This window comes from Pseudopipra pipra, chromosome 8 (assembly GCF_036250125.1).
Source record: "Pseudopipra pipra isolate bDixPip1 chromosome 8, bDixPip1.hap1, whole genome shotgun sequence".
Taxonomy (NCBI): Eukaryota; Metazoa; Chordata; class Aves; order Passeriformes; family Pipridae; genus Pseudopipra; species Pseudopipra pipra.
This window is the reverse complement of record NC_087556.1, coordinates 6,575,783-6,600,109: the sequence shown is the minus strand read 5'-3', so window position 1 is coordinate 6,600,109 and position 24,327 is coordinate 6,575,783. Positions and strand designations below refer to the sequence as shown.

General features: G+C 39.1%; 1 protein-coding gene across 2 annotated transcripts in view; it reads left to right on the top strand.

The window, feature by feature from the left end:
* The first annotated feature begins 10,317 nt into the window (after positions 1-10,317).
* CABCOCO1 (ciliary associated calcium binding coiled-coil 1) overlaps positions 10,318-24,327 on the top strand; it is a 52,994-nt gene continuing 38,984 nt past the window's right edge. For both annotated transcript variants that reach the window (XM_064662373.1, XM_064662372.1), the window contains exons 1-3: positions 10,318-10,402; positions 17,778-17,998; positions 21,238-21,407. In XM_064662373.1, coding sequence (XP_064518443.1) covers positions 10,385-10,402; positions 17,778-17,998; positions 21,238-21,407 — 409 coding nt within the window. In that variant the 5' untranslated portion in view covers positions 10,318-10,384. The remainder of the gene's footprint in view (positions 10,403-17,777; positions 17,999-21,237; positions 21,408-24,327) is intronic.

Below are 24,327 nucleotides of genomic sequence, written 5' to 3'. Positions count from 1 at the left end.
GCATCATCTCACCACAAGTTTCTAGCCTCTGTTAAAGCTATCTCCATTACAGACCAGTAATTTCTTTCTTTGCTTTTTCTGTTGTTTGTATTCTAAAGCAATTAGCTCCTTGGAAACTATTTTTCCTTTCATCTGGAGACAGATGCTACTTCTGCTCATGTTTTTATTGTTACTAGAAGCTAATATGACTTTGGTTGTTCTGGTAGAAATGTATAATCGTACTCAGGCTGCCTGCCACCTTGACACTAAAGACCACAAAGTACATTGCCCATCTTATGCCTCCCAACACTCAGAAGGTAAATAGGTACTTCTATAGAGGTTTAATAGACAAGAGAAGTTAAAATTCCATCTTGCCTGGAAAATTCTAATGGGTTTAGAGTGCTTGCCTTTTGGGAATGGTCCTTGCTCATTCACATACCACCTGTTCCTTCTGGTGGAAATCTGAACGTTGCTTGGTGGACGGTGCATCTAAATGGACTTTATGTTGTGGGTGGATGTTACATCAGTGCCTTGACAGTTTGTGTATGGGCCTGGGTCTGCTGCAACAAGATTTTACATTTCTTCCTAACGTGTGTTTCAGATCACTGCAGAATTATCACATCATCACACAAATGATTAATGCTGGTTTTGAGTCCAGGAGGGAACCAAATTTAAAAGGAAACTGCATGTGTGTAACTTCAGAATTTTAAGTGGGAGCTGCTGCTAAAAGGCTCATAGGAAAATCCTGGTATATATTAAGGTAAGAAAAAGGTCTTTATAGTTGTAAAATTTCAGATCCAATTTTTCCAGGGTGCTTAGCGGCATTAATCAAGATGAAAAAAATTGCTGAAGTTGTGTTAATTATGCATGTGTAACAGTCCAGGAAATGTGGACAATCTTAAAATTATGAGAAAAGAGTTTGATGTTCTATTTAATATTTAATTTCATTGACACACTCCCATAATTAACAAAAAGCTAAATTGTGCCTGAACTCCTTAAAATGCATATGGACTGATACAAAGTATGAACATTTTCCGTCTTAAAGGAATGAAATTGAGAAAATGGCAAGCAATCAGAGACAAAAGTTACATTACATGCCTAACTATTGTATCTATAGTGGCCACTACTACTGCTATTATAATACACAAGAGAATTTGAAAGCATTTAGATTTGCCTTTTCAGCTGACAATCTGCTGCAGGTGCTGTGCCATTATAAATAACTATTCAGCTGTTATGTGTTATTGTCTAAATCACCATTTTGAACCTGAAGTATAAGCTGTACAACCCATAGATCAAATCTAAGAAATTGGCTCTTGTTTACAATGTATTTATTTTAAAGGAAGAAAATACCCAGTAAATCAAACTCACAAAGAATTTTAATTATGCTACTTGTTCCTGGGAGCAGTATTACAGTTTTACATTCCAACACTGTGTGCATGGGAAATGTAATACACAACACCTGTTAACAATATGTACTCTGATGAATGCTTGGCTAAAAATTGGTTTCTGATTTTTTTTAATTATATAGGGTGGGGAGAAAGAAGATTGAGTCCATTTTTTTATGTAAGCAGACAAATAGTATCTATTTAGTATAATGATTTACGTTTTACCATCAGATGAAATCATATAGGGAATTTTTGGGGACTGATACAGAAATAATTATGATTACTCTATCATTATTACATGAGTGATAATAGGATTCATGAACATCAGCCAAAGGTGTAGGTAGGACTGGAAAAATGGTTTCCATTATAATTCCCTACTTGCAGCCTCTGATTTTCAATTCTCATTTGGCATCAAAAATTTACATGGTTGAGTTCAACTTTAAAAAATGCTTTATTTGGATTGCATTCAATTTCTTTATATTTTCAACAAAACTTTTCACTGCGGCTGTGAGAAGAAAATATTTCTGTGGTATTATATAAAACATCCAGTTACAGTTTATACTTCAAAACGCAGCAGAGGCAGTTAAAATTTAAATAGTCATTTATCAAGAGTAATATCTGGCTTGGGTAACATGCAAAAAGTAGTTACCAAGAAGGAATGCATGATCCATGTGGTAGTGTAAAAGCAAGAGGTAGAAGAAAAATTAGGCTGTGTGTGATAAACCCAGGAGATAAAACTTTAAGTCAGATTGTGTAGGAGAGCCTATAATCATCTTTTGAAGCTAAATATGGTTTTCAAGTTTGATCTGCTTTTCATCAAAGGGAGTTTCAAAACTTATATCAGAGGAAGTAAAGGGGCAGAAACTACAGTTGAAAGAGCATCCCTGATCCTCCATTTTGGGGACTTGTCATTTTTCCTGCAGTCGAGTTCTAATCGATAATTTTATAAATAAGTAATGGCTCAGTCCTCCCATCGTTGCATTGGCTGAGCTCCTCTGGATTTGCCTGTGGATTGCTGAGCTGCTGTCCTGCTCAGGTGGCTGCAGCACTGAATTAAGGGAGCCCTGATGAGGGATGACAGTGGGCGGGTGCATCCCTGGTTCTGAGCAAGCTGAAAGGCTGAGGAGAACAACTGCAAATATTACTCATGCAGCCTAACAAAGCTGTGTGCTTCCCAAGACAAATGCTTTCACTGCAGGGTTCCCAGGGAACAAAGGAAGTCGTGGCCTTTACAAAGTACACAAATGGAAGAAATACTTGTATACCAAGTCTGAGTCACAGCTCATGTAAAGAATATGACAAACTTCTTACTCTAATTCATTAACTCTAAATAATGTGCTTTCAAATGCCATCCCCAGAAGCAGTTTCTATTGGAGCTATTTTTTCTCCTTGTGCCACAGATTGTTTTAAAAGAATTATGGGAAATGACAGCAGTAGAACTAAAGTTCGATTTTTCACAGATGAAACTACAAAATGCATGGAGTAATGTAATCCAGTCAGACAAGTGAGTAAATTATATCTTGGTTGCAACAACGCACCACTTGCTGAATATCAATAAGGATATGTTCTCTTCCTTAGAGTAAAAATAATATTTACTGTTAATGTAAATGGTTCTGAATGTCCCCGGCAGTTTAGGCACAGATGCCAAACAGCATTGAAATTGAGCAGAATTGCATATGTTTCATTTGTGAGGAAGAGGAAGACCGTGTTCACAGATGTTAAAACAAGGAGGATGATTCATTTTACGTTGCTTCACCATAATGAAACTCCATTAACTTTTATCATCTTCTTTCAAATTTCAAGTAAATGAAAAAAGCATAAGCTCCAGTGCAAGGAACATTGCCAAACAGTGCACTGAGGTTTTCATTCTGCTTCTATATTCCTTAGGATAAGTATGTGGGTAACTCTGCTCCCTGTGGTCTAAAATATACCAGTGTTGTCCATAACTCAACAGTCAAAAGTATCAGCAGATTATGAGCTGTGCTCTATCTTTCTCTTCCTTTGCATTTTGGGTTCCAAGACACTAAAGAACTTGAGGATGGATTAATCAGGCTTCCACTCTACAAGAGGCTAATTCTGCCTCAAATAAATCAATAAATTACTTTAATAAATACCTTATGGAAGCATTTGACCCCTGTTCTGGAAGAAACCCATGAATGTTCTGTATGACATCACATCCAGAGCTTGTGTGCAGTTAAAGTGATATTCTTAGCACAAATATATGTGCTGGCCTCAAGTCCTCTGCTCAATGAGTTTTATTTTTACTAGGAGTAATATACTTAAGCTCTCTAGAGCTCTGCAAATTCGTTTTTTTCATGCAACTACATAATGTTTTTTGGAGTGAGTACGGACATTAATTCCTCCTTGCAGCTCTCTATAAACATATGCTTGCACAGCAGATATTTCAGATTCAGAATTCAGGAAGGAAAGTGCTCCCAGGACTGATTACTTAGTTATATGCCCTTTTATTTTTATGTACTCTGCCAAGATGAGTCCATAACCTCAAATGAGTCAGGGAAGAAAAGAGGAAGGGCAATAACAAACAGCTTTGTTGTAATTTTGGCCCTATTGCCCAGTGATCACAGAATAACTTTTATGCTTAGATATTTAAGGAGGCTGCATGGACAAGGTGTTCATCCACTCACTGGGATTTGTACTCTGTGATTCCAAGTACACAAGGAGAAGATACATATGACCCCTAAGCCAATTTATCACTTGGTTCTGGTGGCAGGGACACTTAGAATGTTTTGCTAGACTGCAGAGTGACAAATTTCACTCTCTTGAATAGACCTCACTCTATAAAGTGAAGATACATTTGCTGTCCTGACTCTCCAGGTGTTGCTGCTATAGTTGGAATCCTGCTCCAAGACATCACTTAAACATGATGTTATGTCTCATTAATTCAGGCTTGCCAGTCCATATTAAATAAGTAAAGAAATATTGAGACACCTTGGAAGCTGTTTGTATAGTCCAACAGGCAAACTATTCACAAATATACAAAGAAAAAATACAGTCAATTTAAACTGGAAATAGTGACGAGCTTAAAGTTGCACACAGAGCCAGGCTGGCATAAAAGTCACAGAGCATTTTTTGGTAAGTTCCAGTATACAAGATGACTTGTGTCTTGGATAACTATAGTCTCTCTATTGAAAAATCTCCCTGTAATTTCAGCTGGATGTATTTTTTTCACTTACTGCCCTAAATTGCTATATGTTATTCTAAAAGCTGCTTAACATCATATGGAGAAGGTGGCAAAAAATCAATAGAGCTTCACAACAAAGACATGAAAGAAGTAGAATATGAAATCTCTGAAAGAAATGATGTTCCCATTTGGGGGCAAAAGGGCAAGGACAATGGAATCAGTGAATTTTATTTCTTTTGCAGGCTTTGCTATGTTATTAAGATAGAATACTTTACACAGTTGTCTTTCTATCTTCCATGGTCTGTCAACAGAATGAAACAATAGTTCAAATCCAAAAGTCAAGTTTTGTCTATCAAAATGCAATTTGAAGACAGTTTGCCCAAAAAAATAATGTCTCATCTTTTATATGGAGAAAAATACACTCCAGTTTATGCAAACTTGTCGAAATTAACAGTAGTTTATATTCTTAGGAAAGATACAGAGTAGATGAGAACCTGAGTTCAAATGGTAGTCTGACGACAGAATATATGCATAGGTATTATATAAAAAACCCTTTATGTATATGTTTAATATATGTGGTATATAGAACATACATTTTATATAGTGCTTAACAAACGTTACTTCTGTTTGCCATTATAATTTGTTTAATTTGGCTTACTCCTTCTGGTGATTTCTCTTACTACATTAATTGGCAGGGTCTGCAGTGCACAGCTCATCACCCTGAAGAACACAGTCCTCAGTGTAACAGTGGAACAATGCTTTCCTATGCATTCTCAGCAAATCCAAAAACCTGCACTAAGCTTATCTTAAATTTGTTGTCCATTGTCACAGTGTACTCACAGCTGTATAAGACTTAGGCAGCTTAGAGTTACTCAACAGTCAGTGCTGTTCTTTTTGTCTCCTGTCTTGAATTTGAGAACTCTTAGTGGATTGTTCTGTTTTGAATGATGGCTTGGAGGAGTCCTTGAGATGTACAGAGATTTTGGGGTTTGTTTTAGTATCTGGTGACATTGAGGGTAGGAAGTTTGAAATAGTGGTGCTCTAAATTATCCATATTGCTTTATCTAATGCATCGGGTCTCGTAGTTTTGGTTCTTGTGCTAAAAGGTACTTGGAGGGGAGAAAATCCTAAGCTTTCTTAGTTCACACTGACAGTGCACTGCAATGTTATATGCACATTTACATTATTCCAACAGTGTAATACGTAGTAAGGAACTGTCTTGAACTACTGGGTTAAATAAATTTATATTTCTGCTTGAAGTTCTTGTTGGCAAGAAAAAGTACAGGTCCCCTGGAGATGGACTACATTTCCTTTTAAGTCTTTTCTATCTAATTTTTGGGATTTCTATGAACCTTGATCCAATTTCTTGGCACTAGATATAGTGGTCTTTTGGCTATGATCAAGAAGAGAATCAATCTAAAATTTGCTTTTATCCTCCATTGAGCCATTTCTCTTTATGGGGACAGGATAATGGATTCATTGATAGAATACATGCTTTACTACTTTCATTTCTCTGTGTGCGTATTGTTTTGAATAATTGAAAAGTTATGATTTGCTAAATTTAACTTGTACTTTCTTATTGCTGGGCCAAGTACTAACATTACAGATCTATCACTGTCAAATCACATGGAAATTTTGCTTACCTATTAATTAAATAGACATAGTAAGATACTGTGCTAGATTGTGTTGAAGAATGGTGAGCAAAAAGAAGCAGCATCTCTCCCTAAATAACTCAGGGCTCTGTCCATCCTGCTGCTGACACACCAAAGCAGTTATCCTCCTGTACTTGTATCTTATTTTAATTGGATACTGCATGAGAAGTGGCAGAATTATCTTTTTGTTTTAAAAACAAGTTTCTCTGACAACCTGGGATTTATGTGTTTCTTTTCCTAGCACATAATCATGCCCAGGATTTTTTTTTCTGAAGATATATATATGTAAAACAGAACGTTACCTAGAGGGAATGCTGCTCCCTGGATAGAGTATCTGCGAAGAATGTTATAAAGGAGCCAGGAGGGAATGATTAATTACTGTGTTAATGCACCTATGTACAATAACGCAGGGCTCCTTATTTATTAAGAGCCATGTAGCACTAATGTCCTGTTGCTTTCACAAATTACCCATTTGTTACTAGGAGGGTCAAACCCAAATACTGTGTGTGCAAGACCTCCATATGTGCCCATGTTTTCAGGATCCTTGTCCCACAGGGCACAAGTATAAGCAATTTGTTGTCATGAGGGCTGGCAGCCAGGGGAGCTATATGTCCATCTGATGTTGATGTAAAAAGCAAGGCTCCGCTAGGAATTTCCATCTGCTTTTCATCCTGAATTTGCCTACGTCTAATTACTGTGCTTGGTGATGCTTAACTAAAAGTGAATGGAAACATGTTTGCAATTGAACGTTTTCATAGGATCTCTGTCTATAGGAGGATGTGTGGATAGGCCTGGAGTTTACAAAAACTTGGTTTTGTAAAAGAAGGCTTCTGAAAATTCATCCCTTCTCTTGAATCCATAAATTTCATTTACTCACGAAATGCAAAAACCTCTGCAAATGAGTAACAAAATCAGACTAAATCACCTTGGTTATTAAAACTTTGGAGGACTCAGTGGAATATTCTGGAGCACTTGCAGCTGCTGTTTTTGTTCCAATTGCAGGTGGCCTGCACCAGCAAAGCCCTGCTTTGCTTGCAGCTGTGACCTTTATTCCCCTTCTGACATGGACTTGTGTGAGTCCCACAGGTGAACCCGCTCTGTCCTCAAAAGATGTGATATCGTGAGGAAGAGCAAAGTATTTCTAGAAAGACTGTGTGTAGTTCATTGTGCAGGGAGCAGCTTGGAATTGCTATATTTGTGATTCTTCAGTGCATCATTAGCAAAATGGAAATCTGAGGACTTGATGAAAATTGAGGAGAGCAACCAGCTCTTTGTCCAGCCCCTGCCAGGGCTGGGTGTCAGTGGCTCTCTTATACAGGCTAGAGGCGGCCCAGGCACCACAAGCTGAAAAACTGTAATAAAAGACAGAAAGAAGAGAAGGGAATGTTCTCTCCAAGATCCTCATGCACTGGGTGATACAAGCCTTGGCAAAACATCTCCCAGACCTGAACTCAGACAAGTTTGCTTGCTTCTCAGACAAGTAGAAGAGCACTTACTGTGTAACACTGCGTAAAGTCAGATTTTCAAATATATTCTGTTTAAACTACACATGCTGGAACAGACACTTTCAGGGAACCTTTGCATCTAACACAGCTACACCAGTGGAGAAAGAGCTCTGATGTTCCACTCTTCTAACCTGGAGTGTCTGTGACCATTACAAATCATAGGAAATCTACTGTGGTTACCTGTAGCAGGAAAGGACTAGGGCAGCATTTTAAAACCACTATTTCTGTTTGCACTTTGAAGTTTTGCATTTGAAGGAAATCAAAAAGTCACCTTAAATACTCACATGCACATACAAATGTGGGTGTTGAAAACATGAAGGATCCACATGAAATTAGAAGGAATGGCTTAATGCCACCATTGAATCCTTCCTTTTTGTATGTATTTTCCCCCCTTTTCTTTAATATCTAAGTCTTCTGACACCGACTGTCTAAAAATCGAAATTGAAAAGTAGGAAGTTGAGGAGCTCCCTACTGGAAAAGTGGGTTGAGCTTCAAACAGTGCTCAGCTTCAATCACCTGCTCAGTGCAGGTTTTGTGTAAGAGAGAATTCAGTCCTTTAATATTGAGTAAGAGAAACGGAATTAGATCCTTTGAAGGGCTTTGAGCTTCCAAGTCTTTTACATTGAAAATGTTCATGGAAGTCGGTGGGCATTTTCAGTACCAGAGGAATGCAGAGTTAAGTCCAGAATCTACTTGTTACCAACTAGGTAACATCAGAATAAGTATACACAATGTTATATTGCATCCAAATATCACACCTAATTCCCCAGTTTTAACACCTTACTACAGGCAGTGCTTGCAGCTCTGAATGCTGTTCTTATTTGGTTAGATTTATATACACAGTAAAAGGGGCAGTAATGCAGCTGTACAGCTGTCAGCTACAGAGCACAGCAAAATTGTAGGAATTCACAGTGTGGGCTCTATTTCTTTAAAATTCACAGTGTGGGCTCTATTTCTTTAAAATGCTATGAATAATTCTCCAAAACACTGCAGGATCCAGCTCTCTGAACCTCATTCAAACAGATTTCTGACTCCTTTTGGAAGCACGATTGGTGTACATGTGTCAGTGAGGGTCAGGGTGTTTGAGCAGGAAGATGAGCTATGGATGTGTTGAATCTCACACTATAAATCAGAATCTTAGTGGGTAATGGGCATGCTCTTGTCTCTTGTGACCCAGCTAAGACACAGGTACTGTACTTAGTGGTTTGCACATTTTAAGAAACTGATGATGACAACCTTCAGAAAGTGGCAAACTGCTCAGGCAAACTGCTCAGAAGCAGTAGCAGACCTTGAGACAGCTGCAGAAATCCCAGGAGGCTCTTGCTTTATGTGGGGCACTGCAAAGAAATTGTTTTGTCATACCAGCTCCCTCAGCACATCAATAAACTTTGCAAAATAAGTTAGCTCTTTCTTTGTTCTAATTACTGTTCACTCACCAAATGCTTGCATTTTATTTGATCTTGCAGGTAAGTGCTATTACTCTGAATTGCTGCTGCTGCTGCTGCATGAAACACAAACCTGACAAAGAAAATATTTCAATATAGTTAGTTCATTAGCCTTCTAAGTTTAAAAAAAAAAAATAGGACAAAGAGGGGAAACAAGGAGAAACAAGATATGGATTGTAATTGAAATGCAGCTCAGTCTCCAAGTCTTCTTTTATTTACTGTAGTTTGTAAATTATTGTACATAAAACCTGTACATGTAAATTCAGATCTTTAGTTGGAGTAAGTCTGTATCCCTCAACCAGTCCCAACAGATGTGCTGATTTACACTTGCTGACATTGGAGCTATACTAATTGGTGTTGACATTGTTGGACTTATTTAGCTTATTTAGCTTATTTTGGACTTATTTAGCGTATTTAGCTTTAGATGTTTATCTCAGCCATGGTGTTCAAGAAGCTGAAAACATTGGGATGTCGTTCGGGTAACTGGGGGGATAACTGCATGGTGCCATCTGTATAATTGTTATTCAGACAATGCAAACGGTCCTGTTTGGATTAGGAAAGCAGTGAGATCAGAATTCAGAGGGGCCTGGGAGCGTGTTCTCCTCTTGCAGTGCGGCGCGGGCAGTGCCAGTGTGTCGGTGTGTCGGTGTGCCGGTGTGTCAGTGTGTCAGTGGTGTGTCGATGTGCCGTGTGTCGGTGTGTCGGTGTGTCAGTGTGTCAGTGGTGTGCCGGTGTGTTGGTGTGCCGGTGTGTCAGTGGTGTGTCTGTGTGCCGGTGGTGTGCCAGTGCCATGTGTCGGTGTGCCATGTGTCGGTGTGCCGGTGTGCCGATGTGTCAGTGTGTCAGTGGTGTGCCGGTGTGTCGGTGTGCCGGTGGTGTGCTGGTGGTGTGCCGGTGTGCCGGTGGTGTGCCGGTGCCATGTGTCGGTGTGTCGGTGTGCCGGTGTGTCGGTGTGCCGGTGTGTCGGTGTGCCGGTGTGTCGGTGTGCCGGTGGTGTGCTGGTGTGCTGGTGTGCCGGTGTGCCGGTGTGCCGGTGTGTCGGTGTGCCGGTGTGTCGGTGTGCCGGTGGTGTGCCGGTGGTGTGCTGGTGTGTCGGTGTGCCGGTGTGTCGGTGTGCCGGTGTGTCGGTGTGCCGGTGGTGTGCCGGTGTGTCGGTGTGTCGGTGACAGCCCCGGCGGGATCCCGAGGGCTCTGAGGGGGGCTCGGGCCCGCCGTGGCGACGGGCGGGGCCCGGCGCTGGCCCCGCCCCCCGTGGCCGGGCCGACGGCGGGCGGCGATGGCGGCGCTCGCGCAGGTACCGCCGGGGGGGGGGGGCCGCGCCCCCTCAGGGTCCGTGTGTGTCGTGTTAAAGTGTCTGTGCTGAGCTGCAATGTGGGCAGGGGTCTGCAGCACATCCCTTGCGAGGAAGGACTGTGGGGGCTGGGCTGTTTAGTCTAGACAGGAGAAGGCTGAAAGTACGTGTTGCACGCTCTTCGGTGGTGCTCAGCGACAGGACGAGGAGCAGCGGCCGAAAACCAAAACACAAGAAGTTCCACCTCAACACGAGGAAGAACTTCTGTACATCGAGGGTGGCAGAGCACTGGAACAGGCTGCCCAGGGAGGTTGTGGTGTCTCCTTCTGGAGACGTTCCAAACCCACCTGGACACGTTCCTGTGTCACCTGCTGCAGGTGACCCTGCCTTGGCAGGGGGGTTGGACTGAATGAGCTCCAGAGGTCCCTTCCAACTCGCACTATTCTGTGATTCCGTGTAAAAATGCAGAATATATGTGTGTGTGTGTGTGTTAACGTATATATATATATATATATCTATCTATATCAGTGATGGTGGTAGCACCACTGGAATAACAGATTTAGGAAGGGGAATAAGAAAACCCACAACAGCAGATCAAAGAGAGGGGTTAGAATATGTGAGAGAAAGAACTCTGCAGACAGCAAGGCCAGTGCAGAAGGAGGGGCAGGAGGTGCTCCAGGAGCTGGAAGAGAGATTCCCCTGCAGCCTGTGGTGAGTGAAGACCATGATGAGGCAGCTGTGTCCCTGCAGCCCACGGAGGTTACAGGGGAGCAGATGCCCGTGTTGAAACAGTTCACGGAGGACTGTCCCCCGTGGGAGGGACCCCATGCTGGAGTAGGTTGGAGGATGAGGAGGCAGCAGGGTCAGAGACAATATTTGATGAACTGAGTGCAACCACCATACCCTGTTCCCCTGTGCTGCTGAGGAAAAGAGATAGGGAAAATTGGATGTGAAGTTGAGCTTCAAAATAAAGGAGGGGTGGGGGGAAGGTGTTTTGACATTTAGTTTTTATTTCTTATTATCCTACTCTGATTTCATTGGTAATAAATTGAATTTTTTTCTACCCAAGCTGTGTCTGTTTTGCCAGTGATGGTAATTGATGAGTTTCCCTGTCCTTATCTCGACACCCAAGCCTTTTGTTATATTCTCTCTCCTCTGTTCAGCTGAGGAGGGGGCTGACAGAGAGGCTTTATTGGGCACCTGACATCTAGCCTGGGTCAAACCACCACACTTGGCTTATTCATGGTATTAGGAGTATCCTAATTTTTGATTGTTGGGGGAAAGGCATATGGTTTCCCTACAGAGAGACTGAGGGAGTGGAAGCAAGCTCACACCTTCCTTCCAGCAATATCACGGTTGTATTTCTCACCTTTCATTGCTTTAGGTAATTGAAGTCATCTAGAGAATTTTGCAAATCCGCAATGTTCACATTAATATTTGCTTTTTTTTTTTAGCTAGTCTTCAGCCTCCATTTTTTTTTCTTATTTTCTTTTTTGTCTTGATTGCAGAGGTGTGGTTTCTGACAGGCAGCTCATCTCATGCTGAACGTCAGGAGATGTCAGAATAAAAGTTATTCCTCTCAAGAATGCATGAGGTGTTGCATCAGCTCAGAATTTCTTTCTCAAGCCTCTCTATATAGTTGTAGCTACTACAAGATAATTTTCTTCTGGTTGAACTGCTTTGTTGTCTTAGATGGCCAAGAATTTACTGTGGCTGTTGTGGGAGTGATTAACCACCTTCAGCCAGTGTCATGGTTGTGTCTTTGTCAGTACAAAAGCTTAACGTTTAGGTTTCCTTAAATAAATAAATCCTCTTCCATGTGAAATGTGTTTTAAAGTATTCTAAATGCTTTATGAAAAATATATGTATCTTTCACAATTCTCTCTGTTAGTGTTCTCTGTAAATATTTTGGCAGTTGGAACAGCGTAACACTGGGGTAGTGCAGTCAGATCACAGTAAAAGGATACAGGGTGCACTGGATGGGAAACGACAGGCTGTCAAAAATATATTGTACATCTGTTTGAAATGTACCACTGAAATATTTGTCGTTTTTACTTCATGGCTTTATAAAAGGAATCTTTAGAGGAATTCAGTGAACGTTTTTTTTTCTTCACGTATTTTCTGTTCCTTATGTATTGAAGTTTGTTCTATGCACATCAGCTTACTTTTATGATATTTCCTTCTATCCTTTATGATTTGTTTTATTGTAAACTCTGTGGAAGTGTGTGTTTTTATAAATTACATTACATAGTCTCCAGTTTTGGCTGAAGCTAGCTTGGCATGGTCTATATGTAAGCTGTAGGGAGCATCAATTCTGTCACTATTTTTTAAATATTGTTTCTTAGATCTTGAGACAATTCCTTTTGATTTAAATTTAATATTTTTATAATTGTTCTGACTTGTAATGAGTTTCAGCCAAAAGCGGAGTAGAAAAATCTGAGTCCTGCTCTTAGCAAGTCTTGCTGCTGCTTTATTTTTAACCACATTTTTTCCAATAAGTGGTCTGCAGCTGTGAAAACATCAGTAAAATTTAATGTCATCATACATTTGGTCAACCATAAATCTTGACGTTTGGACTGTGTGAAATTTCTGAAACATATTTTGTTATTAAAAGGACACTGTCAGAGTCTGTTGTTTATAATGGTCCTCTGAAAGCTTTCCTTGCATATAGGTTTTATCTCTTGCATTTGACACATCTGCATATTTCCCCTTTTGAAGGTAATTGAAATCAGCATTACTATTTTTATTTCCTCATTTGTTTGACAATAAAAGAAATGTTTATGACTAAAAATAGCAACTATTGATTTTAACTTCCCGTTGTGGGAGCGGACAAGTGGGGCCTTTTTAAAACAAACGGGAACAGGGAATGTGTTTCTGTTTCTGCCTTTAACTATTTATGTAGACAGCTTCAAGATTTTCTACTGCTACTGAAGCACTTGACAGCTTGATAACAAAATGTGTATAATAATACAAATAACAGCCTGTGTTGCTGGTGTGGTTTGGTTGTTTTTTTTTTTCATTCCCATTTTGATTAAAGTTGTAACTGATATACAACACTCTCTCAGGGTACATCTGCACTGCTGTCAGCTGCGTTGCTCAGGCAGAGGTAGCTGAGGCAGCTTTACGTGAACAACTGGAAAGTGCCTTGCTGAGGCAGCAGAGCTCAGTCCAGCCTAATTTTCCCTGGTAGGGTGAGGACAGGAGGATCTTGGGTTCCTCACACTTCAGGTATTTGCTATAATTTAAGAGATTTGGTAAGCTGTTCCTTTGTGTGTGTACTTGTGGAAGTCATGTTTTTGCAAAGCGTGGTTGTTGTATTGTCAAACACATGCAATTGTTACCTTCATCTGCTGCTGAGGGCTCATCCCAAAGGACAAGCTTAACTTTCTTCAGGAGGTCTGGTGCTCATTTCCATTGCTGTGTTTCAAGGTTTTGCCACTCTGGAAAGGCTCTCACCAAAACTGCAGGTAGTGGGGCATTCTTCCTAGGCAGGGATGACTCACTAAGGGTGGGAGTTTGGAGAGTTCTCTCCCACCCTCCTAAACAGAGATATTTTTCAATTTGCTGTTTAACTACATCACTCTGCTGATGATATATTCTACTTCGTGGTGGCTCATGAACATGGGCTGAAAGATTCAAGGAGGATCTTTTTTTTTGTTGTTGTAGAATGTCTGGTTTGGTATTTTGATTTGATGCTGTTGACAAGGGATGCCCAAAGCATTTGGAGTAATGTATTGGACAGCCAGAAGCATATTATACATTCAGAACAGCTAAAAAGCTTTCGAAGGAAAATAAAACAGTAACAAATAGTTCTCTAGTAGCAATCTGTATTTAAATAGGCTGAGTCTACTGCTGGGAATGTGTACTGCTAGGATTGGTTTAGGAGTTTTTCTCCTGACACATGAAGATAGTGTTACCAGAATTAACTCACCTTGAATTACCTCAGTCAGTCACTACAGTTAACAGTAAAATGAACGGTAAATTCTTTGACACCAGTGAATGTGTATAAAAAATAGCTTCTCTTCAGATTTTCAGTGGTGGTTAAAGGCAGCAATCAAAAGACAAAACAGTGTTAAATCAAATAATTGTAAGCTTTTAGTCATGTGTCTGTGGAGGTTCTGCTCAAACAAACTTTCCACAAGCATGAGATTGTTAAATGATTTATGGACTTTCAATACTTTTTTAAATTACAGAAACATTGATAATTTAAAAAATTTAATTTTCTAAATAATGTGCTTTCTCTCCCATAGTTCCTTATTGGTTGTTTGTAACAGTATTTCTTCTTATCTGATACCTGTGCTGGTTGTAGTGGACAGTGGTGCCACTACCCCATCCTTATCATGAGTAGTAACAAAGAATATAATGCATTGGTGGGAATGTTGCTGCTGAGAATGTTGTTCCAGGCTCTAGGGGATTAAATGGTTCATGGGAAGCTTCCCCTTGCCCTGTAAACTGTTGGGGTTTGATGTGCAGATTACAGAGCCTTATCTGCAACACTGAGTTACAACAGCTTGCCTGTCTCTTCAGTTTAAACTGCAAACTTTAGCTGGTCAAAGAGTGTGTTTCTAGTGCTAGAGGACCTTTAAATGTGTAGCAAGAGATTATAGGGGACTGAGTGCAAGGCATGTGGAGTTATTTTTAAATTAATTTTTATAATAATACATAGCTTATATATTGCTGTAACACCACACTACAGACTAAGACTAAAGCAGCAGGTCCTTCTGGCCCTTTGTAATGCACGGAATGAGGTGACCCTCAGCATCAGTCTGTAAGGTGTGTTGGGCCTGTGGATACCACGTGGGTTAGAAAGCTGCCTGCTTTAGTAAGCCAGGTACATATGGGGGGGGCAGGAGAAAATTCCTCTTTGGACAAGCTTTTCTAGCATGGATGTTGTCTGATACCTGAGGAATTAGTTTGGATAAGATTCTTGGAAGTTGTTTTCCAGAATATTCCATCTTTTAGCTACTAACCTGTTCCTTATGATATGAGATTTAAACTGGGAGGGAGAAAAAAGACTTTTGATGCACCTCTACAGGGTACTGCTGTGATCTTGAATGGTGGAGAAGCATTGTGCAGGTGGTGGAGAATGTTATGGGAAGGTCTTAGTTGTTATCACACCTGGCTGTAACCACAGAAGAGTTGCTGGAAGATACCTTGATGCGATTAAAAATACTGTGCCTTGAACTTTTTTATGCTTTTCTTTCTGATACAGTGCTAAGTTAATCATTCTATGCTGATAAAGTGAATCTGGGGTGATACTTGTAAAATATTAGCATTTTGCCTTATTAAGTAGACAACATCAGTAAGCTGTTGACTGACTGACCAGTAGTATGCCATTTATATAGCTGTGGTCCTTATAAATACTGAAGCATCCTATGTATTGAACATCCTCAGAGAAAGAGATGGATGGGTATTAATTCAGTTTCCACAACATCTATATCAGTTATTCTTTTAATTCGGCTCTCATGGCTTCTAAAAAAATCTCATGTTTTACAGGTTTCTAACACCACTGGTTGCTTCAGAAAAAAATCATATTTTTTCTAGTTATTAAAAAATGTCTTTCAATAATTGTATAATATTAGCAGGTTGAGCTGTTGTTTTTCCCTCACTAGGGCATGTAGCTTCAATTATGTCAATGTTACGGACTGTAGGAGTACTTCTTTTCATGCTGCATGAATTATTACTAATAAAACAAAAGCAAAATAACGTCATGCTCTTAACTATCTGAAGGAAGCCTTCTTTTATTCCACTCCTGTTGTTCTGATGAGACATTGTATCTGAGACTGACTTGTTTACAGTAGGGAACAATAATTTTTCATATTGAAGTACATGTGAAAGTACTCTAGTACTTAATTAGAGGGGGGAAAACCTTGTCTGTCCACTGAATGTTCTTTGTTGCTCTCACTGTTTCATCAGTTCAAATGTGGTTTTTCAGCTAGTCCCGTGGCTTTCAGTATGTCTTGCAGTTCGGCAGCAGCAGGGGGAGTAGTGTAGCTTTATTTGGGGGCTCTCCTTGACCAGCACTACAGTGAGTTGATTATTAGCCCAGAGCAGTGCTGATCAGGCTCAAAATCAGTGCATGTCAGGAAATCTTCTCCTTCGCTCTCCCTAGGTGAGCTGGAAGCAGGATTCTGCAAGCTTTGCCTTGTTGCCCATCTCTAAAGCCCAAGTCCTGCAGATGTAGAAGTTTACCTGCTACAAGCAAATAGTGATCAGGTGTTCATGTGGTCAGGCCAGTCAGACTCCCCTCATGAGGCTGGAAGGGATTTTGGGACATGCACTGGCTCACCTGTTTGCTCAGAGCAGGGCCAGCACCAAGTGCAGACCAGGACTTTGTCCAGTTTTGCCTTGAAAGCCTGCAAGGGTGGAGATTCCTTCACCTTTCTGGCTTACCTGTTCTAATGCTTCATTATTTCCATAGTGAAATATTTTTCCTAACCCTGTGCCATTGTAGGTCCCTTTCAACTAAAATAGTCCATTCTATGACCGTTGTCCCTTGTTCCCCTGCCATGCACCTCTCTGGAGGTGCCTCATCTCACATTTTATAATGTGCTTTGACACCTTGCTTTGTCACCTACATATTCTATTGAGAAACAGTTTTCATTTTTTTCTACTGTTTTATGTATTTCATAGATTTCTTACTGAAATCTCTGCTCAGATTTTTTTGGTCAGTGACCGCACGAAATAAAATATCATCAAATATTCCTGTTTTTTGAAAGACCATTGCATTGTTAGTGCTCGGTTTATTATCCCCTGTAACATGTACATCCTCGTATTTCCTATAAGGAACTGCCTTCTGTATTACAAATACACTGAGCTTCCCTGTAACAGTAGTGTCAGGTCCTTGTGTGGGTATCATTCCATTGCAGCAAATATCTTGGGCTTTTTTTTGGCTAGGGGTGGAGTCAGTGCAGAGAGTAAATTTGAAAATGCAATCAAGTACAGGGTGGAGAGCAAATAGCATGGTAATACATGTGTATTCTCATATGTTAAGGAGAAACTAATTTTAAAATTTAATTATTGTGCAATCTAGTATCATGTTGGTCAAATTTAGATTCATGGATTTTTTTGCACCTTTAGATCTCTGTTGTTTTTACTTGCAAGTTAATTTAATCTTGTGCTGCACATGATATGTCACTGTGTTCCCATATGAATTTAAGATAAAAATAGTATTTTCCATGTATCAGCCCAGTTTTTCTCTAGTGAGAATGTGTTAAGGTATTGTGTTACTGCCATATAGTTATAACTGTCTTACATTTTTGGCATTTGTTGAATTAAGCCCTTGCATACTTTCTCACTATAAAAATGTTATTTAGGTAAGTTACCGACACAATAAAATAAATATTTTAAAGTTATATTCCTATATACATGTTTGTAGGAAGAAGACCAAGATCAGGATGCCATAGGTGAAAAGGCAGAAGACCAAGATCAGGGTGCAGTAGGTGGAAAGGAAGACCAAGATCAGGATGCCATATGTGGAGAGGAAGAAGACCAAGATCAGGGTGCCATAGGTGGGCAGGAAGAGAAAGAGAATAAGCCATTTCTTTCTCTTTCCCAAATTACTGCTTTGTTAGAAGAAAATCTGGAAGGAGTTGAAAAGTAAGTAGCAATGACAACAATGCTAGGAGCAGTATAATAATGAAATAAAAATTACAGTCTATTTGTTAGATTTCTTTTGTGATGGTTATTAGTGTTTAATTGTTCACTTAATTCATTAATTTTAATAAGATTCACAAAAGATGGAACAAATACTGCTGATCTCTGTTTTACTGTATTTCCTATATCTCTTCATGTTGCTTTGACTCCTTTTTTTTCCACTTGTATTTCACATTGGTGTACTTTCTGAATGTACAACAGCTTTAAATATGCTGTAAATGAATTACTAAGGTGTAAATAAGAACAGGCCAATACTGAGCTTTTTTTTTTTTAATGAGTCTCACTTGGTAACTTTTTTGCTAAAACATTTAATATTCTGTACTGTAACATGAGTTACTGAAAAATCAAAAAGGTCTTAAAAGTTCAGAAAGGGATGGAAAGCTTAAGAAGGTATTAGTAGGTCCCCATTATGGTGCACTGGGGAAAGAGGAGGCAGCCAAAGACTTTTGATGTAAACCAATCTTGTCTTTCCTGTAGCAACACTCTCCCTTGTTATTAGTGTTTAATAGCAGCTAAATTTAGGAGGCCAGGAGTTTAGCCTGAGACTCTGGGCTTATATTTAAAGATGGAACTTTTCAGAAGTGCCGGAATTATTTAGGAGTGCTTGTGTCTGCTAGAAAATTCTTAGTGCATTGAAAGCCAAAGGGCTGGGCCACTGGTCTAGTTTGGGAAGGAAGGGGTGGAGGGAGATATAAAATCCAACTTTGTTCCTCTTAATAGGTAACCATTTAACAGAGATTAAAATATTATTCCTGAAATATATTGTGTTCCTCCTATTTGTCACTATTCTGAGGAAAAACAAAGGTCTTTTCTGGAATTCTGTTTGGTTTTTTTTTTAAAGAAAACTGGAAAGAAAATTTGCTACCATCAAATAATAATAATACAAAAATTCTTTCCTTTCCTGTTTTCTCTTGCACAATAGGTCTCTTTAAATTTAGAGGAGACTGAAGTGTACAACTCACTGGAGACTAAAATGTGCTTAACAACACGATTCGTTGTGAAACTTTCTCATTAAGAGTGTAAAGAAAAGCACTGAAAGATCATAGTCTCTTATTCTCAGCTGATCACATATATGTTTACTGTACAAGGGGAATGTAAAGTACATACTGCATCTGACTGAAAAGAGGATAGTTACAGGGTATTTTATGCACTCTAAGCAGTTTAGCAGCAGCATTAAAATTTTGTTCACCGCAGTGCATCGTGTCTATTCGCAATAGCAGTTTGAAGGTCTCAGCTAAGGTTAGAAAATCAGAATAGATCCCATTCAGTAGGAGAATTTTGATGGCCTGCATTCCCATCTGTCAGGGAGTTTTATACCACTATCCATCTCCGTACAATTTGAGCACCTTCCTTGAAGAAGGAAAAATCAGTCAGGGTAACTAGGAAATCCAACTGCCCCATTACTTCCCAATCATGTACAGACACTGTTGTCAGTGACATGCCTTACAGAATATTTAAAAGATGAGTTCTGGCGTTGTTAGCAGAATCAGAGAAAATCTAAATCCCTGAGAAGCTCTGATTATGAAAACACAGAGTTGGCAGAAGCTTCAGAAAGAGAGGATATGGACTGTTTCAAACGTTGGAAAGTTCAGCTGGCCACGTTCCACTTCTATTTCAGGACACAGTTAAGTGTTTTTAACCGACTTGCATGTGTGCAGCCGTACAAATTTGTCATGGAGAACAAAGGAATACATGTTTTAAACAAAACTGATTGGATTATATGCTTTACTCTGTTAGCTATTGAGGCTTTAATTAAAAAAAGAAACTCATCTTATTTGACAGTGTATCTGTACTGTCTCCGTGAAACCCCTGAAAATCTAATGGTTCCCTATCAGTAGGTCTAGGATTAATGTCCTTCTTAGGAAGGAATGAGAAGGGGGGGAGGTTGGGAGGACTTTGCTTTTTTGCAGGGGACTAGAAACCGTGGTCACTGGCACCTGGATCATCAGGTATAGTTAAGAAGCCAGGAATTGCTTTAGTGTAAAACTTAACTACCTGAGATATGGCTTAAGTTGTACTGGGAGAACTGAAGAAAGGTCCCAGCCCCAGTCCCCTCTCTTCTTGTGGAAAAATGTGTGCAGTTATTATAAAAGACATAACTAATTCTGTGTTTGGATAGAGTAGACATAAATGTGTCAGCAACACATGTGGCCTCCTACATGGGAGCATATTTTTTCATAAATTTTACACGTTAAAGTAACTGGAAAAATTTTCATCATGTGCCAGTAAAATAGGATGAGGCTCTTTTGACCTCATGTCTTGACCATTATGAAAGTACAATTTAATTTCTAAACATTTTAGCTACTTTTGATGTGTATATATTATAATATTTGCATTAATTTTCAAATGTAATTTTTCTTCAGAGGAAAACTAATCTTGAAATGGAAACCTTGAAACGAAAACATGATCTTATTATTACTGTAAAACTATCTCAAACTGAAAGAATGGTAGTAGAAAGTAGAGACTAATTGTTTCATTTCATCCTACAAACAACTTCCTGATGAAACAGTTTTTTCTCTGAGATTTTCAGTGTATTTCTCTTCAGTTTTGTATTGCTATTATTCTTGTTCTGTCATTAGTCATATCATAACATTTAAATAGTGTCTGCTGAAACCTGTAGGTCGTTGTTTTTTGCAGCAGATATGCCCTCTGATCATAAATGTTTGTATCTAGAAATTGATGTACCTAAGTTCAAGAAATGATGTATGCTATATATAATAATGGCCAGTCTTTGTGAACAAAGATTTGGGAAAGGTCTTTACCCTTCGAAGCCTGCGCAGTGGATTTTTTAGGTGAGACACAGTGTGCGCTGAACTGAGCCCACCCTTTAATCCTAAGGTTCACCTGCTGGGGCTGAGCGAGCTTGGACAGTGGCAGTGAGGTCCTCAGGACGTGGGTTTGTTTAGAGTGACCTTCTCTTAGATGGATGGCCTTACAGGGCTGACGAGCTCCATCTGCCTGGAGGAGTTTCCCTGACTGGGAATCGAACCTGGGCTGCAGCAGTGAGAGTGCTGCATCCTAACCACTAGACCACCAGGGGTCCCCTGATGTATGCTATGTACATATAAATAATATAGTAAATAATAATAACAAATATTATGGATACAATTGCAAGCAGACTAAGTTAATCTTTGGCACCTATATTTTTGAATTTCATTATGTTGCCTTTTTTTTTTTTTTAGAATGTTGGAAGAATTTCTGAATTTTACACAATTAAAGACATCTTGGAGAAAAGCTGTTTTAATAGATTATTACAGTGCGGGATTTTTGTGGGCTAAAGAAATGAACTTCAGTCTTACACAGCTCTCAGAATTCATGGAACTATTAAATTTCATCTTGGAGAACATCAGTGGTAAGTATAATTAAGAACTGTAAAATAAATATCTGAAATGGAAGGCAAGAATGTTTTCCAGTCATTGTAATAAAGCTATATTTAATTACAAGTAATTGTAAAATTATTTATTTTCCTCCTGAATGTTGGCATGCTAGACCTTGTGCCTGAAAATAATACTTATTGGCAGATGTTAAAACTTTCATTAGAGAAAACTGTAGTCTTTTGAGCAGAATATCCCTCATTCTTTGTTTGTACAGTATGTGGTACAAATGGACCAGGTCCTGAAGAGACCTTTTCTTTGCTAAGGTAAAATAAATAATAATTACAGTAGTGTGAGAGCAAGGAGCTCCTAAATTCCAATTCCAGCTGTCTCAGTGACTGACTCACTGTAGCCTTGGGCACATTTCTCTGCTGTTTGAGATATTCAGTCCATCCTGTAGCATTACAGCGGGTGAATTACATTTATTTTATCCTTGGAGGTCAACTCGCAGGCAGCTTTCTATATGGCAAATGCTGCACTTCTGGCACAGAACGTATGTTAACTAAAGAGTGGTGAGGAAGTAAACTGGCATCGCTGCGGAGGATGAAAAATGACAATGAAGGGACTGGAACTCCTGTGGCTACGAGGAAATTTGCAACCAGGCTTGTAGCTTGGGTCTAGTGGGAATGAGAGAGCTTGAAAAAAATGGTAGCAGTGTCCTCTAAAACCTTCTTTTTCAGAGATCCTAATGCTTGCTTAACATTCACTTTGAAGGTGATTATGTTGAGAAAAGCCCATCCCAGAGGAAGAATGAAAGGACTCAGCAGTTCCATTCAAAGAGAAGGCAAATATTTAAAATCAAGCTCATAACAGTTATTATACTCTTTCATTGTAATTTAGTTCAAGGGCCTTTCTGACTTGGAATTTTGACAGAACATGTACGTGCTTTATGATAATTGAAATTCCAGTTGTCCTTCCTGTCTACAATGAGAAAGTATCTTAACATATGCTAACTATATTACTGTAACAATGGGGAAGAATGGAAACCTGTCAGAAATTAGTTTTATGAGGCTGTGTAATGCATGTGTATGCGACAGGCTGGTAGCACAACCAATTATTAAAGCTGACTGATGTTTTTCAGGAATTTGATCTTAGCTGCATAAAGCTTTGCCAAACTTTAACTCTTTAAGATGAAATTTTCCATGGCATTGTCTGCCTTGGATTAATTTTTATACATAAAATTGCAGCCGATCCTGTTCAATGGGCTTGCAGACAGAGGCTGTGGGGAAAAAAAAGTATTTTGTGTCTTTTTTTTTTTTTTTTTAACGTCTCTAATACCCCTGTGCTTTGAGGTAAAGACATAAGTTTTGGCAAGCAAAGGTTGTGAATTTGCTTTTTGCTATTCCTGTGAAAATCCATTTGGATTTGGCTAAAATACATGGGTTTTAGGGAAAGAAAATGCAGTTTTTAAGTGCTTACAGGAGTGTTCTTATATTTTCTTCACAGCTAAGTTCCCCGAATAATCCATTTTATAAAATACACTGTAGCCCAGGGCTGAGATGAATTTTCTTGTATTTACTGTTCTCAGCTGGTGCAAGTTTCAAGACCAAACATTTCAATTAAGAGCAAAACTCTAATGTCTTCTATATTAATGACCCTTTGCTTTCCCTTCCCTGCACTGGAAACAAGCAGCCTGGAGAATTAAACTGATTTGTCCCTAATAGCAAGACTGGCATGGAGCAGGAGGAATGGATTTAGAGGAAGGTAGTGGAAGTGCATTTAAGGCTGGTAAAGGAGAAAGGAAAACTGGAGGCTTTGGTAGATTGGGAGCCAGAATGAGTTACATGATTTGATTCCTCTTCTGTACATTGAGAGTAGAGTGCTCCTTACCTCACAGACGTACTGTGAGAGTCTTCCAGGGGAGGTGGTTGAGGTTGAAAATCAGGTATGCAGAGGAAAGAGAAAATTTGGATGAGCTGGCAACAGATTTGGGTCTGGGTGATCCTGTTCTGTAGCTTTACTTCCCTACAAAGGGCAGTATTTCTGGTTCTATTGCTCTTCCTTGTTTCCTATGGCTTCTATTTCCTCCACATTCTCTGCATTTCTTTCTTGTCCCTTCCATTATGGTTATTTATATTGTGCTGCTTCTCTTACTGAAAACCGAGGTGAAGTTTTCAGGCCTTTGATTACTGTACCACTAAAGGGCAAAACTATAAAGAACAAAAGTCTTGTAAGTCTGCTAATTTGTTTTCTGTACAAAGAACCAAGGAGTGTATCAGTAGAGACTTAAAACAGTAATGAAAATAAATCTATTTAACCACTGGTGGATATTTCCCCATTTTTTACTGTAGATTTTTTAGATAAAAAACGAAAAAATAAATTTTGTTCGAAGTTTTGTTTTTTAAACTCCCTGTGGTTTTAGTGATGGCAGACACTGTGTGCAAATCAGAAAGATGAATCCTTTCTTTTTATATGTTCAGCAAACACTGATATATTTCAGATTTTTCTCTTTGTCGAGACAGTTAACAAACAGAATTTAAATTCTAATTCAAAACTGCTTTGGCATTTAGTTTTGATTTCCAAGGTAAAAAAGTAAAGTAAGTATCTGTTCTGGAGAGGTGCAAAAATATCTTCAAGTTTGATGATACATGGAGGGTATTATGCATATTCATGTTTAATTATGACTGTAAGCACTTAAGAAAAAAGTGGTTGCACTTTTTAATATTTGTTTCTATATTAATGGGTTATGTTTTAAGGAGCATGGTCAGAAGAATAATATTTTACAATATATAAACAGTAGTAAATTTATTTTAAAGATAAAACATACCCTGCACCTCAAATTTTCGTATCATTCTGCCTGTGGTTATCTCTGTATAGGTAAGAGGCCAAGCTGTACTATCTTGAACACCCATTACTATGATCCTTCTGTTATGAAGGAAAGTTGGTGATTTTGTGATG